The sequence below is a fragment of the Anopheles coluzzii genome, chromosome 2 (genome assembly GCF_943734685.1).
Source record: "Anopheles coluzzii chromosome 2, AcolN3, whole genome shotgun sequence".
NCBI lineage: Eukaryota > Metazoa > Arthropoda > Insecta > Diptera > Culicidae > Anopheles > Anopheles coluzzii.
Genome location: NC_064670.1, coordinates 102,376,164 through 102,396,185, shown reverse-complemented (window position 1 = coordinate 102,396,185; position 20,022 = coordinate 102,376,164). Strand labels below are relative to the sequence as shown.

Genomic DNA, 20,022 nt, shown 5'->3' with positions numbered 1-20,022 from the left:
GAAATACCGAGTGACGTGTTGTTTTGTTGTGTTGTGTACTGACCTTTCATTGCTAAAGTGCCGCTTACACACACGAGGAGCATGTTTCATGTAATTTCATTTTTATATCTTTTGCATAAGCAAGCTGTTGTTTAGGATTGGAATTAATTAGACTTACAAATGAAAATATCCGTTTTATGTTTTAAAATTCACGAAATTGCTGTAAAATTGCAATTTGCTTACAGGTGCAAGCTCCAAGAAACCGTTCCTGTCAAAACGCGCACACCTGTCAACATGCTGCTTTGTCGAACCCGTGCTTAATGTGCTGTACCTCTCTCTTTCTTTCTCTGTGTATGTGTGTTGTCTCTTTCTATGCAGGGAAACGAGACAAACGCATCCCTTCACTCGTATGTCCACCGTACACATACGCGTTATTACTGTTTCTCTATTTCTGGTGTCAACGACAAAGTTCAATTGCAATCTGTGCGTCGGAGAAGCGAAAAACGCATCGTAAGAAAATCCCGTTCACCAAAGTTCACCAAGCAAAGGAGAGCACACTGGCTGCGGGCGAGCGAGCGAGCGAGCGGGTGTGGTGGTGAGGCTTCACAATTTTCTTCGCATTTATAATTCTATCTTTTTGTTGTGGTTGTTGTTGTTGTTTTTGCACCTTTGTGTGGCGAAAAATGAAATTGTCAATGGCAGTCAATACGTTTTGTGGTGTGTTAGCAGCAGTGTAAAAAAAACACCTTCCATTGCTTTGAAAACAGCAAACAGCAGCGTTCAATGTGAAAGTAAAGGCTGCAGGGGATTTTTTCGTTGTTTCTTTTCACTTCCTTGACACCTCTCCTCTTCCCTTTCGCACCTTTTTCCTCTTCGCAGGCTGTGTGTGCAATCTTGAAATGGGAACAAAGGCATACTTGGATAGGGCAGGAAGAACTGTACTAAAGAAAACCACATCTTAATCACCTTTGTGTGTGTGCGTGTGTGTGTGTGTGCGTAAGTTTGTGTATGTGTACGATTCATGCGTGCGAGTATTTGTGTGTGCGAGTCAATGTGAAAACATAACTTTTTTCACGATCTGAAACAAAATTAATCAGACTCCAATAAGAGTAGCACATCTGTGTGTGTGTGTGATGTGTGTGTCCGTGAATTGTGAAAATCCAAAACGAGAGGAAATTTAGAGGAAAATCACTAATTTTCTGTTCTGAGGTGGTGCAAAACAAGGTTTTTTTTTCATTTTGGACTCAGAAGAATGACAGCTCAAGCATGAAGAGAGGAGCGAGAAAAGGGAACGAGAGAGAGAGTGAGAGAGAGAGGACCAGGGTTTAGGTTTGCATGGAAATGGAAATATGGTGGCAGAAAAGCAGAGTGGCCAGCGAAGGAAAACCAACCAATAGAGAGTTATGCTCCATTGGTGTTTTATGTTTTTCCTCCTCTTCCTCTTCTTCCTCTTCTCTTTTTGTTCACCTGCGTATGTATGCGTATGTATGTTGTGTTTGCTACAGCACTCTGCTGTTGTGTCCTACTTCTTCCTTCCCACGTTGCTTCTATTAGTTCACACTTCTATTATTAATTCATCTACCCCTTCGAATGGCATTTCTGGTGCTGTGCGTCATGCGTTTGCTTTCAATCAAAACGCAGCACAAAGTAGAATTTCTTTGCAGTATTGATTTCATTGAAGCCACAGCTTGAAAGATCAATGGAAAACAAGACTGGGCAGGGACAATCGCTAGTGTGTACGTTTGTATGTGTGTGTGTTAACTTAACACTTAAAACCATCTTAGTTGAATGAAAAAAATGCATTTCTGGATCGATTTTGATGTTGTCCTGTGCAAATCTGTCCACTGAGCGCTAATGAAATGTAAATCAAAGTATGCCATTTGGAGTTTTCTTGAAACACTATCCACACAGCAAACAAAGAAACACATTAAACGTGGATGCCTGTGTGTGTGTATGTCTGCTTGTGTGGCTGTGTGTGAGTGAGCTCACACCAGCATGGTTTTTATGCTTCCAAGTCCAGGCTCAAGCTGCACACACAGAAAAAAAAGGATCTGTGGAAAGGGACATGAATGTCCTGTCTCGTTTGCGTATGTGTGTGTGCGTGCGTAAACCGAGAAAAAGTGCGTGTAAAATGTAAACAAAACCATTATACACACTGCACACAAAATTCTGAGCCTACGACGTAAAAACAAAGCATTTGGTGTTGCTCGCCCCGCGGCTCCCATTTTGTGGCTACGCAAAGGGTGTGTTGTCGCTGCGTAAAAAAAATCTGTGTCACTCTGCTATATTTCTAATTTAAAATTAATTATGTTTATTATTTTCCTCCAAAAGCTACTACTTGTTAGAAAGGTAGGAAAAAGAAGAAAAAGAGAGATTCTATATTTTTGTTGGGAAAAGCGACATCTATACATATTGCCTCCAAGTGGGAGAAATTTTCAACTATTGCTCCAAAAACCTACCAAAGCGAAGCTGTTACATTTTTTGATATTCCCTTCTGGGGTGTCGGTTCAACCTTAAATATTCTGGAACAAATAGCTTGCAATGTTTTCTGCAATTAAATCTAAGCCTAAAACAGAGGTTTTAAGTCCGCAAAAAATGGTAAATATTAGATGCTGAATTGGCTCATTACATTCCATTAAGAATAATAAAATAATCGAAGAAATGTCCAATCTCCAAACGAAATCACCCCAATATTGCAGCATGTGTACGCATCAACACATCAGCATCATGAACGAATCAGCTGGTTTCGGGGGTACAAGAAGCGTAAATATTACGCGCTGATGCTATTTCTCTCTTTCTCCATCTCTCTCTCGCTCGCTCTCGCTCGCTAACATCGCAAACGCAACGCTCACACACACACGCGCGCGCTCCTTGCACGCACACACACACATGTATGTGTGTACAGGGCCCGTTGCAAAGGGTTCGTTAGCCGAGGGAAGAGGCAAAAGGGCTACAACAGAGCAGCAACGCGCATTAATTTCACTGAAAAAGTACTTTCTTGATTCGATATCGCCCTTTCTGATCTGTGTTCAAACAGAATCTCTACCTCTCTCTCTCCTTCTTTCTTGTGATTGCAGTATATCTCACTCACTCTCTCTCTTCTTTCTGGCCGTGCATTTGCGCTACTCGCTAATGTGCTTACTGTAGGGCAACCGTTTTGTATGTATTGGTTGGTTTTGACAGGCAATTGGCTCGCTTCGGCAAGCAAGAGAGAAAGAGAGAGAGTGTGCGTGTGTGGATGAGAAGGAGTGCTGCGCGAGAACATCGCACTGTAGCAACGTGCAAGAGTAGGCTAGCGGTCTGGCGCGTGTCTCTTTTCCACTACCTCTCTCTAGCTCTGTCTCTCTTTTCCCCAAACCGCCGTTCGTCTGCGGTTGTCCTCAGCCTCTCTTCGTGTACGTCAAAGTGAAAACGATTTCAAGACTTGTCGTCTCAGCAGTGTAGCAAAGTGGCAGCAGCAGCAATCACAGAACACCCTCCAACAGAACAGAAAAGCAATTAACAAAACTCTAAGCAATAGAAATTGCATATGGCAGTAGCACCAGCAAAAGCTGTGCGGATGTAATGTTGTTTTGGAAGTTTTCCATTCCCGAAGTCCCGTTGCCAAAAGCAGTGTAGGTGTGCAGCAAAGTAGTGTAGCAAAAACAAAAAAAAGCAGTGCCCACCCATGCCAACACCACCATCTCGAAAAGGGGGCCAATCGGTATCGAAATCGTGCAAAAATTACCCCCCCCCTCCCCCCCTTTGCCCTCACCACCACCTCAATCGCATCGTACACCACACACCAACACAGGCACAGTGGTGGTGGTGGTGGTGCTGCTGCACCAGCCAGCCGTGACGATGCTTGTTGGGGCAATATAAATGGATGCACTTTTTTCGTGACAAGTGTGCGTGTGTTGTGTGCGTTTTTGCTAAATAGTGATGCTGTTTTTTTTTCTTCTCTTTCTCTCTCTCTTCATTTTGCTCTTCCTGTACACCCCCCCCCCCCCCCGTTCCAAGCAGTTGCATTGTTACGACAGTTGAGTTCGGTGCATAGAACCTGGACCCGGGAGGACGACGGAACACCACCAACCTGCTTACTGGGGCTGCATCGAAGTAGGTGCAGTGAAAAGTGATTTCTTGGTCCACACAACAGACACACACACACACACACACACTCACTGACAGACACTGCAACACGGTGTGCTGCGAGGGGCCAGGAGCGGACTGGTACGGGGGCCGGAGGAAAGACGGCGGCCACAAGACGTTTCGGGAAGAAGGTGCCCGAGTGAAGTAGTAGTAGGCTGCGCGAAACCATCACCATTGTATGTGTGTGTGCGTGCGGAGACGAGCAAAGTGTGTGCTGGGAAGTGGAATCCTTCGCACCAGTCGTGGTTTAGATTACTTTTCCTTTTTTGGTAAGTATTTTTTGGTGCAAATGTGAAGAAGTAGCGAGGCACGGTGGCCGCGTCCCCATCGATTGTCCTTGTAGGTGAAGTTTTTGGCTGGATGTGGTTCGATTCCCGTCCTGTGTTCGAATCCGTCCGATTCGTGATAGGGTTACGTAGTGAAAATCTCGACATGATTACTTAAGAAAAGGTAGAAAGATTGCGTTAGGGACACATGTTTTTTCCTCCTCAAAGTTTCACGTCTTTACTTGTCCCGATCTTTGCTCTCTCTCTCTCTCTCTCTCACACACCAAGATTTCACACTATTATCACCACCGTGCACAAGGACAGGAGCATTCCTTCTTTTGTCTTTAAGCTGATTTTACTATGCTCTTCCCCCGTACGCTCTTTGTTTCATCTGCCTCTTGCCTACATATGGTGTACTTCGCAGAGTTTGAATGGTGCCCGCGATAGAAACTCAAAATTGATTGCCTTCGGAAACCGATTGGCGGCGGCTCTTCGGCAAGGTCCTGCTCGTCCTCGTCGTCGGACGAAGACCTCAATGAACGACCACCACCACCGTCAGCAGCAGCAGCAGCAGCGCAGCGGAGGAAGTACTCGTACCAGCCGACGCAGCAAGACTTGCCCTCGCCGCCGGTCGACAGTATCGGGCTTGTCGTCGCTGTCGTAGACGGTCCGCAGGAGCAGCAGCAGCAGCAGCAACGCACAGTCGGCAGGGGTTTCGCGGTGGCCGCCGAACAGCCGCAGGAGCATCAGCAGCGACCAGCACTTGCAGCCGAGGAGGACGAGGAGCAGCAAGGCGAGGAACGGCAGCTAGCGGCTCCGCACGCCCATCGTTCTCGCCCGGCTGTGGCCGAACGGGAGAAGGAGGAACGGGAGGGCGACGACGGTCGTCGTCCTGCTGCTGCTGTCGCCACCCCCACAGCTAGTCGTCGCCGGTCGCGCGCCGTCCTCGTGCCAGCTGCCGGCGGAAGTGGGGGCCGAAGCGGAGAAGGCGGTAGTGAGGAAGGTGCCGGCAGTAGTAGTAGTAGTAGTAGTGTCGGAGGATCGAAGCGTCGCAGCACCAGAGCGTCCGCAGCGCAGCGTCACAGCAGTAGCGTCACAGCAGCGGCGGCTCCCGTGGACAGTGGTGAGGCAGTGCACCGTCAGCCCGACGATACTGGCACGGTGAGCCGGCCAGCACGCTCGTCGTCCTCAGCTCCAGCCACTTCGAGCTCGTCCGGCGGCGCTGCGCCGACGTCGTTGCTGCGTCAGCACGGCTCGGGTGGTACGAGCGGCGGCCATTCACTTCACCAGCAACCTAATCGGTCCGCACGCGCGTTAGACACTGCCACCGATAGCAACAAAGACTCGGTGCATCGCGCAGCCGGCGACCAAGGCGACGACGACGACGACGACGAAGAAGACGGGGAGAAACCGGCGACAGAACAGCACGGTGCAGTAGTGGAGGAGGCGGGCAACCGTTACTCTATCGCTGTGAGTAGCGAGCAACAGCAGCAGCAGCGTAGTGACGACGACGACAACAACGACTGCAGTCCACGCTCGAAGCGCCGTCGAAAGATGCTGAACGATAACGTCGGCAGTGGTGGTGGTGGTGGTGGTGGTAATCAGAACGGGGCGGCACCGGGTGGAGGCACCCCCGCCTCAACCGCTTCCCCGATGGACGCATCAAACTGTGATCAAAATGGTCACACCGTGGCCAACAGCAGCAGCAGCAGCAGCAGCAGTAGTAATAGTAATAATGCCACCGTTAGCAATAGCAACAACAACCCGGCCGAGAACGATAACGGCATGGGCAACAGCAGCAACGGACTGACCACGAACGGTGAGGCCGGTGGCGGCGGCGGTGGCTCATCGCGCCCATCGCCCGCCCACCGCACGGTGAAGCTGGACCGCACCAACCAGGACATCGTGCGGCTGATCGGGCAGCACCTGAAGGACATTGGGCTGGAGCGCAGCGCCGAGATGCTGATGCAGGAGGCGGGCTGCTGCCTGGAGCATCCGGCCGCGTCCAAGTTCCGCATCCACGTGCTGTCCGGCGACTGGAACAAGGCCGACCACGACCTGCAGGAGCTCCAGTCGCTGGTGGACATCCGGAGCGACCGGGCCAGCCTGAACGAGATGAAGTTTCTGCTGCTCGAGCAGAAGTACCTCGAGTATCTGGAGGAGGGCCGCCCGATCGATGCGCTGCACGTGCTGCGCAACGAGCTGACGCCGCTGCAGCACAAGACGCCCCGCGTCCACCAGCTGTCCTCGTACATGATGTGCACGAACAATGCGGAGCTGTACGCGCGGGCCGGCTGGGAGGGCAAGGGGCCGAAGTCGCGCACCCGGCTGATGGACAGGCTGCAGTCGTACCTGCCGGCGACGGTGATGCTGCCCCCGCGGCGGCTCCGCTCCCTGCTGGTGCAGGCGGTGGAGCTGCAGAACGACCGCTGCCAGTGCCACGACATGACGTGGAGCACCAGCATCGACAGCGTGTCCCTGCTCGTCGACCACAACTGCAGTGCGGACGGGTTCCCGCTCCAGCCGCTGCAGGTACTGAACGACCACTCGGACGAGGTGTGGTTCTGCAAGTTCTCGCCCGACGGGCGCCGGCTAGCGACGGGCTCGAAGGACAACAGCGTGATCGTGTGGGAGGTCGATCCGGTGAAGCTGCTGCTGCGCAACAAGCGCTCCTTCGAGGGGCACACGTACGGCGTGTCGTACATTGCCTGGAGCCCGGACTCGAAGCACTTCATTGCGTGCGGGCCGGACGACTGCCCGGACCTGTGGATCTGGGACGTGGAGCAGGAAAAGCTGGTGACCAAGTTTTCCCACTCGACCGACGACAGCCTCACCTGTGCGGCGTTCAACCGGGACGGCACGCGGTTCGTGACCGGCGGCACCCGCGGCCAATTCTATCTGGTCGATCTCGACGGCATCCTGCACGACAACTGGGAGGGGGTGCGCGTCAACGGGCTGTCCTTCCTGTCCGACAACAAGACGGTGCTGGCGGCCGACACGCACTACCGGATACGGGGGTACAGCTTCGACAATCCACGCACCGACTACGGCATCGTGCAGGAGCAGTGCCCGATCATGACGTTCTCGGTGAACTCGGCCGACCGGCTCGCCCTGCTCAACATCTCCTCCCAGGGGCTGCACCTGTGGGACCTGCAGGACAAGTGTCTGGTGCGCCGGTTCCAGGGCGTCACGCAGGGCAACTACACGATCTACTCGTGCTTCGGCGGCGTGAACGAAAGCTTCGTCGCGAGCGGCAGCGAAGACAACAAGGTGTACATCTGGCACATCCGCCGGGAGGAACCGCTGGCGACGCTGATCGGGCACACGCGCACGGTCAACTGTGTCAGCTGGAACCCGGTCTACCCGGCGCTGCTGGCGTCCGCGTCCGACGATGGGACGGTGCGTATCTGGGGCCCCCAGCAACCGCCGACCCAGTGGACGGCGAACGGTAGCGGTGTGGCCAACACGCTCCAGCACCATCCGCAGGTGCACACGAACGGTAGCGGTGGTGGTGTGGGTGGTGCCGCCGACAGTGCCTCGATCAGCTCGACCGGTTCCGCCACCTCGACGTCCTCCTCCACCTCATCCTCAAGCGGTGGCGGTGGTGGTGGTGGCGGTTCTGGCCATCCGCCCAACGTAGGAGGAGGAGCCGGAGGACCCGGTGGCAGTATCGAAGTGCTATCGACATCGTCCTGGAATATCACATAATGTTAGGTAAGTGTGATGAGGGTACTGGGGAAGGTTCGAATTAGTGATGTGCTATTTTTAGCGTAACCACGACTCCGATCCGACTCCGACTATTGTTAGTTCGATGCCGACTCCGGCAAAATGGGAACTACTAGTTCCGCCTGGAGTCGAAGTCATCCGGAGTCGTAGTCATTCGTAGTCGTTCGTAGTCGTTCCGAGTCGTTCGAATTCGTTCGGAGATGTCCGGAGACGTTCGGAATCGGAGTCATCTGGAGTCATCCAGAGTCGTAGGCGTTCGTATTCGTTCGAAGTCGTCTGGAGACAGCCGTAGTCGATCGGAGTCATTCGTAATCGTCCAGAGTTGACGGAAGTCGATCGGAGTCAACTGTAGGCGTCTGGTGCAATCTGCTTGTTGTTAGGCATTTAATTTCGTCGTGTATTTTTTGTCTTATAGGCCTTTGTTCCGAAGGCCGACTCCGGACGACTACGACTCCAGCAAGATTTCGGGAGACTCCGGACGACTCTGAACGACTGCTTCCGACGACGACAACTTCGGACGATTTCGGACGACTACGACTATAACTTCGGACGACTCCAGACGACTCCGAACGACTCAAACTCCGGTCGACTCTGGCCGGGCGACTACGGACGACTATGAACGTCTCCGAACAACTCCTACCCCCACGACTACGACTACAACACCTACCCGGACGACTACGACTACATCTTCGGACAACTCCAGACGACTCCGAAAGACTCCAACCCGGACAACTACGACTACAACTACTACCCGGAGATTAAGACTACATCTTCCGACGACTCTTGACGACTCCAGACGACTCTGGAAGACTCCGGGCGACTCTGGAAGACTCCGAACGACTCCAAACGACTTCTACCCGGACGACTACGACTACAACTTCCGACATCTCCGGATGACTCCAGACGATTCTGGACGACATCGGGCGATTCCGGACGACTCCAACTCCGGACGACTTTGGTGCGATTCCGGAAGACTCCAACTCCGGTCGACTCTGGCGGACTCTGGCCGACTCTGGACGATTTCGGATGACTCCGGACGATACTGGATAACTCCGGATGACTCCAGACGATTCTAAACGACGCCGTATAATTCTGCGCGGATCTACCTTCCGGAGTCGGATCTGAATCGACTCCGGATTTTTACCAACTTTTCCCATCACTAGTTTCGATGAGGTGTTTAGGGACGTAGTTGTTGCAGCTCTGAAGCAGAAGCAGCGCACAAAATGCTCCTCCCTCCCATACCCTACTGCAATTTGATAAGCGTACTGGGTTTGGTTTGTAATTCCATCTGTTCCAGCAGTGTGTGTTTGCGTGCGATGCTCTGCTTCTCGCCGCTCTTGCTCCACCATGGAAAGCATGCATCGTAGGTGTTTGCGCAGAAGATAAGCGTACGCGCGGCACGCGAAAAACGAAGGTCGATTGATCGATGCATGGTCGTTAAAAATAGCTACACTTCTGTATTAACTATAGATAATGTAGAAAAGAAGAAGGGAACGAAAAGTATACATAATTTGCGCATATTTGCGTGTACGTGTACGTTACTGATATATGCAGTTAGTTGTTGCCGTGTTGTCTTTATTCTAATGTTTCTTTGTGTGTGTGTGTGTGGTTTTCCCTTCCTTCTTTGCAGATATTTAATGAACCCCAATCACCCCCCCCTCCCAGGTCTCAAGAGCGTTTAGCGTTTAAGGAACGAAGAACGGTTGTCCACCATCGCCCCACACACCGCCTGCTGCACCCACAAAGCCGCCATCATGCAGCAACAATGAGAAGCGCTTGTGTTCCCGCGTGTGTGTGTGTGTGTATGTGGTGCGTGTGATTCATTACATTGCTACTGCTGCTGCTGTTGCGCTTCTCGGTCGCCTGCATCGGTCACCATGTGCACGTTGTTGTTACTGGGCGCGTGAAAGGCGCCAACTGTAAACAGGAAAGGAAGGAACGGTGGTGGTGGTAGTGGTGCAATAAAGCGCTTAGATCGACGATCAAAGACGGCTGCTGCTGCCTGCCTTCCTTGCATTCGTTAAAGGTCGGCAGTTTCAAATTCGATAGGGGCAATAGTGTGTGTGTGTGTGTGTGCGTATTGTAAGTGGCGCGAAATGGAAAACATACCACAGAATGTATGAAGCTTAGAACCACACCATACACACGAGAAACAAAACACAAAAACCTTAGACATTAAACGGTAGTTTTAATAATCGAACGAATATAAGAAAAAGCTTGCAGAGGAGGGAAGAGATAACAGAACACGAAACCATATAATCGCAATAGTAAAGGATAGCGGCACTGTGTGTGTAAGAAGAGGTTAATGAAATGCAAGTTGATGTTGAACAAAAAAAAAATAATACAACCGAACGAGAAAGAGAGAGAGAGAGCGAAAGATGTGTTAAGCGTTAAGAGAGCGTTTCTCTATAACCACACCGATAGACGATTGTAAAACTTTGTAATGCGCTAGAGAGTGAGAAGCAATCCCGATCGATTCGCACACCCATAGCAAATAAGGCAGACATATGATTCAAAAACTTCTCAGCAGAGAAGCATATTGGAACGAATGAAGAAAGATCTAAAAACCCGAATATACTAAGTGAACGATGGAAACAGTTTGTTTGTGAGCGCTGGGGCGGGCGTGTTGAATGTTTCATTCGATTCGATCTGCATCGAAGCAAGCAATGGATGATGAGAACCGGGGCTGTCATCATTGTCATCATCGTCACCGGCAGCAGCAGTAGCAGTAGCAGCAGCAACATCAGCGGAGCATCATTTGGTTTATTAGCGATTGGCTTAGATTAATTATGTAAGGTAAAAAACACAAAACTGTGTCCGCGATTATTCGATGCTAGATACCACCGCCGCCAGAATGAACGCCGCGTTTAATAAAGCAGGAGAAAATTGCACCGCACGAAAGGGGGGATGGAAGCAGGCGAAAGCAACGTGAATATTTAAGTAGCAAGAGGCAAGTGGGCGCGTGTGTGCATTGCGCTGTGCAGTTGTCTGCCCGGGAAGAAGGTAAGAAGATACGGCACAAATGGTACGCGAGACAACACCGTTTTGTAGAATGGTTTAGCATGCATGCAACGGTTTTTTTAATGTTTAGAAGGCTGAAGCGAAGAAGCAGAAGGGATCCTCCTTATCTGGTTAAGCAAAAACGAAGGAAACCCTTGCTAGAACACGTTACAAAAACAACAAAAAAACAAATTAAATTATACATTGTGACTTACACAAAACAAATGCGGCTGAGATTGTGTTTTAAGTGTCGTTCTTTTACATTATACCGTGCAGCAGAAGATAAAAAAAATTGGTCCAATTCGTGTTTTTTTCCTTCTTTTTCATCCCAGCCGGTTTGTTGCTACTAACTGAATGAGGTAAAATAAAAACGAACGTGCGAATCAGATTTTTTAGAGTGTTTTTTTTTTCTTACATTACATTTTCTATCTGTTTTTCATGTTTTTTTTTTTTGCTGGAATCTCTTATTTAAGTTTTGCGTTAGCGTCAACAGTGCGGGAAAGAAGTTGCGTTTAAGGAGAAAAGAGAAGTGTTGCTTAACAACAAGATAAGAATAAGGGACACACACACATACACACACATATATATATATATATATATATACCCTGTACTATGTGAGCGGTTCTCATAGTTGGACGACTCTTTCTTATAGGAAGTGAAATTTATTTAATGGAAATTGGTCTGTATGGCACCCTTTCTGGACAGGCTCCTTGGAAATTCCTATAGGATTTCTCCAACAAGCGTGCTATAGAGTGCAATTCGCATTCGATTAAGTTCATTTCACGCAAGAAGGTGTCCCACAGCTATGAGAACTCCTGAAAAACCCTGTAAAGATCAAAAACATGAACATGATAAAGCAACATGATCAACTGAATCAGATCAAATCAAAGAGGTTATCAAAAAGGAAAGAATGCGATTTTTTTTGCTGGTTTTGCTCTGTTGATTCTGGTAAATAAATAAGACAAACTCCCCAAACTCATACACAGCTGATGCTGCGGAAAACGGAAAACGTGCACATTTCGGTAGAGTGAAACGACGTCTGTTGTGGATTTGTTCGAAAGCACTCGAAAGCACTGGCGCAACGATTCAACTTAAGTAAAGGATACATTAGAGATCTAAACTGAGTAATGGAACATGCTGCTCTTATTTTGTTCTTCTGCCAAACGGATACATTCGAAGTATTTTCTTCCGAAAAAAGCAGAATAAGAAAAAAAAATGCGTTTACTTACTCAGTAATACTCTTCTACACTTCGTTCTCAATAAGATGTTTTTCCCCCTATCTGGACTCCAATGTTTCGAGACAATGTTTTCTCTCTTTCACTGTGTTTTGAACTGTATGTAGCACTTAAACTTTATTGACACGATTCTACACCACTAACACTGTTCCACTGCTTGTTTCTTTTTCATTCTTTTTTTTTCTATTTTGCACATCCCCTCATATATTCTCATTCCGATTGTTTCTTGTGTGTGTGTGTGTGTGATTTTTCGTTTACCTCGCAGAGGAGAGAAAGGGAAAAAGATAGGAGAAAAAAACATATATATAATTATTGCTTCATATGCTAAAAGGGCTAATAGTGGGGAGTGTTTTGAAACGATACGATAAACGAAAAGATGGATAAAGCATACGTACGTACATAGTATCTATATATATATAATTACAAAATCTTCGTCGCCGCCCTTTCTAGATTCACCCGCAAAATGCATTATGCGCACCCCTCCTCTCCCCAATTTACCTCCTATACATTACTACGCTCAATAAATTACATACATCTTTATGCACAAAGAAAAAATGACAACACTTGACATACACGCGCGCGCGCACACACACACATACATACGTATCAGGAATTACAGTTTCGTTTTTTTAGATAAAATGACTCTTATGAGGTTCATGGGGAGTGGGGGAGGGGGCATTACATTTTTTTGGCCGTTGTAGTTTTCGGTTGAAAAAATCGTTCTATTTTCCCTAAAAAGCACGCCTGTTCCCTAGAAAAAAAAAAAAAAAAAACATCATTTGGGATCCATCTAAGGGCTATCACAAAGTAGATTGCACCGGTCGTCTCGTGATTACATCTTCCAAAAAGACAGTGCTTGTAGAATGTCCCAAAAAAAAAGAGGATGAATAGCATTTTTGACCGCGAGGAGGTTAAATTTGTGTTTTTTTTTTTACTAAAACCGTCCCCCCCCCCCCCCCCCCCCCCAAAAAGCTGTCTTTCTTCAGTTAATACTCTAAGGTGATTCGCACAAAAGTGTTTAAACGCGGCCGCACCTATTGCACCGGTTCCTCGACGCCTGGGGTGATACGTGTGCACGTGCGTACGTGCGTGTATGCGCGTGCCCGTTTCTGACTTGTTTCGCCGCCCTTGTGTGTTTATCCCTCTGTCCCATTTGATTTCGGAAAATTTTAACATTCGCTCGCAACCCTCCCCTCCCCCTCCCCTCTCTATCTCTCTAGGCCATGGCCAGCCAGGCCAGAAAGATGAGCGCCACGTACAGGAACACTTGCGACAGGAACTGGTCCTCCTCCGATTCGCGCGTATTCTCGCGCGTCACATTGCCCGCGCCGCGAAAGTCGCCAAAGTTCAGCGTGGAGGTGAAGAACCCGAACGGGAACGCCCCGATGCCGAACGACATGTGGAAGCTGCCGTCGCCGGTGAAGCTCTGGAAGCCGTGCGGCTGCTCCGGCTCGGTACGCTGGCCGGCCGGCCGGGGCGGTACGGTTTTGCGCGGATCCTCCTTGCTGCCGCCGCGCCCGTACAGCGGAATCACCTTCTCCTTGCTGATGGACGATTTGCACACCGGGCAGGTGTTGCGGTACCCGTTCATCCACTGGTGAATGCACGGCCAGCAGAACAGATGCCCGCACATGCTGACCACCGCGTCCTTGGCCGTGTCGAGACAGATGTTGCACTCGAACATGGAGTCGTCCTTTTTCTCCTCCTCGCCGGCCTCGGTGGATGGCGCACCGGTCGATGCGCCCTCGCCCGCACCATCGCCGCCGGCTGTGTCGTTTTCTAGCTGTGTCTTGGTTTTGCTACCACCGGCCGCCGCCGACTGGGTGCTATCGTCCCCGGACTGTGGCCGTTTGATGCTGTAGCTGGTGCTGCTGCTGCTGCTGCTGCTGCTGCTGCCGCTGCTGCTACCTGGGATGGCCGTATCCACACCGAGCATGGAGAAGCTGTACGATGTCGAAGGTTTGCCACTGTCTGTCGTCGTCGTCGCCGTGCTGGACGATGAGGAGGAGGGCGTGTCCTCGTTGAGATCCTCTAGCAAGGGAGCGGTGGGCGCGTTGCCCACGGCCGGAGGAATATCTGTCGTTGATGCCATGCCGGTTTAGAGCACACTGTTCGTATCCTAAAAAGAGATCGAGAGAAAGAGAGAGAGAGAGAGAGGGGGAAAAGCAATTAGTCAGACGAAGGCAAACATTAACGCAACGATAACACGGTGTGTCGTAAAATGCAACGAAAAGCAAAGGTTTCCTGTCGACATTTGCACTCAGCTCGGTGCTGCACAGAAGAAGAAAAAAGCCCATTTCGTCAACCATCGTTGCATCGCCGATATTGGAGTGACACCGGGGGGGAGGAAACCAGTTTCTCCACCTCATTTCTAATCCGTCTCGTTGGAGTGTTTTTGATTGGGTGGTGGTTGTTTTGGAATATGTTAGATACTGCCGCCCCCCGACCCACTGAAGGACGAATGATGTGCTTTTAAGCCCCCACAAGGTTACGACGGTGCAGTCTTTCAAGAATGAAGAGCGTGTGTATGTGTGTTTGGCTTTTGTTAACTCGTTTGCACCTCATCACTAGGCACACTAGTGGTGGGAGCTCGGAATCGGACCTACCCGATTCCGATTCCTTGTTCGGAATCAATTCCGGAGCCAATTTTGATGCCGGAGCCGATTCCGAAATCAGAATTGGCTCTAGAATCGGAATCGAATCAACCTGGGAATCGTTATCTGCCCGGTAACTCCTCCAGAATTGACTCCAGAATTGGAGTTAGCTCCGGAATGAGAATCAGTTCTTGAATTGAAATAAGAAGTTACAGAAGCGAAATCAGCACGGGAATGTACATGATAATAGATCGTACGTAGCATCATTGGATCCAAACGTCTCTTCTTATGGAGATACCGAAAACAACTCAGATTTCGAAGCCGATTTGGATTTCAGAGCCAAATCCGATTCCGGAGCCGATTTCAATTCCGTTACTGATTCCGATTCCGGAACTGATTATGATTCCGAAGCCAATTCCGGACCTACTATCCGGAATCGATTCCAGAAAACTTGCCAGAATCGATTCCGGAGAGTCGGAATTGGCTTCGAATCAAAATTGGCATCGAAATCGGAGTCGGTTTCGGCATCCTCATAAGAATAGACGTTTGGATCCAATGATGCTACGTGTTGGTAGCCGTAAATAATCAAAATTTACTTGTAAACGATCATAAAGATTTCCGGACTGTTTCAAATCAAGATCTGATTCTCATTCCGGAGCTAATTCCAATTCTGGAGTCAATTCTGATTCCGAAGCCGATTCTGAATCCGGAGTTAACTTCGGAATCGGCTCCGGAATTGGCTGTGGAACTAATTCCGCACACGAAATCGGGTAGGTCCGATTCTGAGCTCCCACCACTAATGCACACATACACACACACACACACACACACACACACACACACACACACACACACACACACACACACACACACACACACACACACACACACACACACACACACACACACACACACACACACACAGGGAGAGTGCTTTATTTATCGAAAATCAACATCAAACTGACAAACAGAACACGAAACAACGCTTCCCAAGGAACACACATTGTCCTGCGGAACGTGGAATAATTACGATGCTCCCACAAGTTGTTTCCGCTTGTTTATGTTCTCCAGCAGAAGAGTCTATCGACGCTGGTGGTCAACCCACAACATGCACGTATCGAATGGTATTTGTTAAATGGTAGAAGAACGTGCTACACCATATCCGGGGAACCGGCAATTATTAGACACATGTGTGTGTGTGTGTACGTAACAAATCAATAGGAAAGGTATGACGTGTCCTTTTCGAGGGAGGTGCTTTGAAGGATTGCGCCAATGCATCGTATGTTAATGAACGTGTCCTCTGCACACACGTCATCGCGGACGAGATTAGTGAGTGGCGCCACCCGCCACAGTGTGTAAGAAGGTCAATAGGTGGAGGCAACTGCTTTCTGCTGGCTGGGTGGGGGCATTGTTTCAAGCGCGCGTAAAGGAAAGAGAATATTAAATTAATACAAAATCGTAAACAGTAGGACATTCAGTGTGTGTTATTTTGGTTTATAGTACTAAAACAAAACAAAACACACACTTATCTATGACAAAGGAGATTGGATAGCTTTCCTTTCCAGTGACCGCAATCGTCTTCCCACTACTTCGTCTGCACAGCAAACTTTGATAAGAGCCCTTGTCAACTGCGCCATTGGCAATGAACACAAATAATCATTGGTTAGAACGCACTAGTGTGGACGACTTTCGCTAATTGACTTCCAACTGGTTCGAACGCACATTGGCACATCACCACCACCACCACCACCACTTGTGAGCATAAAAACATACGACGAAAGCTGACCCTGACCGTCCACAGCAGTTTTCGAACAGCAGAGAAGAGGTTTGGGTTCAACAGCTTACTTTTGCATATCATACAATCACTGTCCCCCCATCGCCTTTTCAAAGTGCCTCCCTCCGCGCAAGAATATCGCGTGCCGTACTGGACAACCACCGACCTGTACGGGACGGTTTTTATTGCAGACAAGCAACAACAATTAGTCACAACCTAGTTTTCAAGGTTAGAGGTTTGCTTGGACGGACGGGCTTTTTGCGACAAACACCCCGCAGCCTCGTGAGACCGGGCGTGTACCGGTCCCGCCGCACTGTGCCCAACCGACCCAAATTATTGCAGCACGGCACGTACTGGTGTCGCCGTCCGGTCGAAAACGTTCGAAACTTGCACAAAAACCGAACAGAAAAAAGAAGACAGCTCACCCCCCCCCCCCCCCCCCCCTGGTTGTACATAAATATGTATGCACAAGCGGATGGAAATCGCTACAGCCCCGTACTGCAAAACAACAGTCAACTGCCGCCCGCGTTTTGCTTGTGAGAAAGGCTTCTTCCCCGCCTCGTCGGTTTAGTACGCCCTTGGCTGAAGGTTTCGTTGAAGTTGTGTGTGCTCCGTGGTGTGTGTTCACACACAGCGAAATTTGTCCAACGTTGGAAACCGTTACAGATGGATGGATTAGTATATTCATCAGCTAAATGGTTGGCTGGCTGGCCAGTGTGCCCCCTTCGTTTTCGCGCCTTCGCTCACGAAGAAGAAGCATTTCATTAGCACCAGCACCGACCGGAGCAACTGAAACCGATTGCCAACCCAACCTTAGGATGCTTAGAAATCGCTCAACCGGCAAACCGGTGTGTGGTAGCCGCGCAAAGTGAAACGTGCGTTTGGTTGTTTTTTGACTGCACACCACGCATCACCCCACCGTTGATGACGTCTTTAGCGGGTGTTTGGGTGTGTGTCTGTATGCCGCAAACTCTCCAACAATGTCGCATGGAGGAGCCCGTTCGGCGTTATCAACCGAACGCATCGGGATCATGTGATGTGCAATGAAGCTGGGCGACGACACGTGTGGAGTTGCTGCGCATCTTTAGTCAAAACCTAAAACGAGCTGTTTTCCACTTTTCCTGCAAGTCCTTAAGGGAGTGGCGGGAACAAAAGTTTCAATTAACAGCCGCCCATCGTTTCGCTTCCTGGTTTTGCATTCCCTTGGGAAACCGGTCGCCGGGAGAAGTGGTTCCCGTTCACGGGTCTTGTTGTTTTTGTTGATATTATTAGATGTATCGATCCAGTTTGTGTGTGTGTGTGTCCCATGACTTCCAGGTTGGGATAAGCGAACCACACAGCACACTTCGCCTCCGGGCAACGGCAGCGTTCACATTTCCTCGATGGTCCGCGTTCCCTTGCGGTCGACATACCTTTCGAAGGTCATTGTGTTTGTACATTACGCGCTCTATTTTGCACTGTCTAAAAAGGAGATACAAAAAATAGTAAAAACCATCATACGCACAGACGGGAAGCTGCCGGACAATCGATACTAGCCGGCCATCATCGTTCCCGGGGCGCCATTTGGCTGACAAACTTAAAGGCGACAGAACAAAAAAAACGGAGTTTCAAAATTCAACGTTTCACCTTGCTTGTTGGGGGCATTCACAAAATTGCAAAAAACGCTGCACACGCACACACTGTCGAATTGGAATTGTTTCTCGAACATTAACGCTCTTGACGCGCTGTGTACCGAACACAAGATTCCTCCGGTCGGAACTGGTTTTACGGTTTCTCGTACGATATGCTTTGGTAGGTCAGCACACCCAAGGAAAAAAAGGATACCGTCGCCTACTACGTAGTACTGTGCTTGGGGGGGCTGATTGTTTTTAAGTACTGTTCGTTCCTTGGATTAAATTTCCCGTGTCACCACTAGCCTTCCTACCCTTCTCCTCTTCCCTAAATTACCACAACTGAGCACTTTAGTACTGATCCAATTTAATACAGAATATGCTTACTACGGATCACGGACACCACCCGTCGAAAACTGGCCTCTCAATGATAATAAAATGTAAAAAAAAACAAACACGGTGGTACGCACAGGCGCACAATCATATGCAATGTGTGTCTGTGTGTGTGTGTACGTATGGGTTTGTGCGTGTTGTGGAACGTCAATTGGGACACGACGACGATCGGGGCAAAACAAATCGTCGCGAACCCGGACAGACACTGCCGCCCTTTCTGCACCCAAACCCCCTTCGGGGAGGACACACTCTACTAAGGGGAGGGGGGAGGGGTTGTCTGGTGCTGCACTTGTGACATCCCTGCTGTTTGCACACACACACACATGTACGCATATCGAGTGTTGCTTTGCTTCTCTTTTAAGCCTTCACACGAACGGGGTGGAATGGTGGGGAGGACGAGAGAGATGATAGTAGCCAATTCAACCATTTCATATTCTCCCCCTTTTGCGGGTGAAGTTCGCGACGTTTCGATCGAGTTCGATACGGTACTCGGTGGATATCCCCTATTCACTTTCCAGCCCACTCACACACACACACACAAATCGGTTCTTTCCTTTCGATCCTGGTTGGCGTTGTTTTTTTCACGGGAATGCACAGGACACAGTCGAAAGGGATATGCTTCGAGTGGAATCACAGCTCGAAGGTCTCGGATTTGTTAGAAATGCACCAAAAATGTAGGAAATTGGGATGGAACACGCACGTACCGTTTCAAACAAAAGCAGCGCTAGATATTGTTTCCACGCACTGTCACACACTTTTCTCCTCTCCCTTTACGCCAAAAACAAAAGGGCTTCTTTGAGCCGCTGCCGCACAGAAAAGACACGTACGTATATTTTGCTTTTCGCTGGGTTCCGTTCAGATGGCTGCGTTCGATGGAGTGGATGATCCGCACCTCTGTACCCGTCCCGAACAGTCACGAGAGCGATTGTTTGGTGTTGCGCAGTACCCCCTTTACAGCCCTGTTTCCTGGTTCGAGATTTCAAAGGACACCGAAGCGTTGCACTTGAACTAGAAACGATGACGCGCGTAGGTAATGTAGATAACTTTGCCCTGAATTTTATGCGGAGCTGGTGCGCTGCTGTGCATCCGCGCCGTACGAAAAGTAGTTTGCGTGTGATGAAATAATATTTTTCTTTTTCACACTTTGACAGGGCGAGGGAGAGAGAGAGCGCGCACAGCTGTCAGTGCAGTGACAGCTGCGGGTCGCTTAAGCCCGGTCGACACAGCCAAGTGCGCTTTATTGTTGTTACATTTAGGCATTTAAACGCAACGATTGTGTTTTTTTGTGCTTTCTGAGGGCTTTTGTGTAATTTAATT

At 49.4% G+C, this 20,022-nt stretch overlaps 3 protein-coding genes across 15 annotated transcripts; 2 read left to right on the top strand and 1 right to left on the bottom strand.

Moving 5' to 3' along the window:
• The first annotated feature begins 359 nt into the window (after positions 1 to 359).
• Positions 360 to 11,487, top strand: LOC120953480 (WD repeat-containing protein 26 homolog). 10 transcript variants are annotated; one of them, XM_040373431.2, is made up of 4 exons: positions 360 to 489; positions 3,982 to 4,376; positions 4,798 to 8,087; positions 9,730 to 11,487. In XM_040373431.2, exon 3 carries the CDS (start codon positions 5,928 to 5,930, stop codon positions 8,079 to 8,081), a length of 2,154 nt encoding a protein of 717 aa, XP_040229365.1. In that variant the 5' UTR covers positions 360 to 489; positions 3,982 to 4,376; positions 4,798 to 5,927; the 3' UTR covers positions 8,082 to 8,087; positions 9,730 to 11,487. The 10 variants fall into 10 exon arrangements, with proteins under 10 accessions (XP_040229365.1, XP_040229367.1, XP_040229362.1 ...); XM_040373433.2 differs by having other exon boundaries at positions 3,979 to 4,376; XM_040373428.2 differs by having other exon boundaries at positions 360 to 574.
• On the top strand, positions 4,782 to 5,811 carry LOC120961436 (centrosomal and chromosomal factor-like). Its single transcript, XM_040385153.1, has 3 exons — positions 4,782 to 4,798; positions 4,874 to 5,634; positions 5,708 to 5,811. The coding sequence occupies exons 1-3, from the start codon at positions 4,782 to 4,784 to the stop codon at positions 5,809 to 5,811; spliced, it is 882 nt and encodes a 293-aa protein (XP_040241087.1).
• A 918-nt stretch (positions 11,488 to 12,405) lies between the features above and the next one.
• On the bottom strand, positions 12,406 to 19,835 carry LOC120953482 (E3 ubiquitin-protein ligase RNF185-like). 4 transcript variants are annotated; one of them, XM_040373439.2, is made up of 2 exons: positions 19,410 to 19,835; positions 12,406 to 14,453 (listed from the first exon to the last, which is right to left on the bottom strand). In XM_040373439.2, the coding sequence occupies exon 2, from the start codon at positions 14,424 to 14,426 to the stop codon at positions 13,551 to 13,553; it is 876 nt and encodes a 291-aa protein (XP_040229373.1). In that variant the 5' UTR covers positions 14,427 to 14,453; positions 19,410 to 19,835; the 3' UTR covers positions 12,406 to 13,550. The 4 variants fall into 4 exon arrangements, with proteins under 4 accessions (XP_040229373.1, XP_040229374.1, XP_040229375.1 ...); XM_040373440.2 differs by having other exon boundaries at positions 19,533 to 19,835; XM_040373441.2 differs by lacking the exon at positions 19,410 to 19,835 and adding an exon at positions 18,700 to 18,914.
• Positions 19,836 to 20,022: the final 187 nt, after the last annotated feature.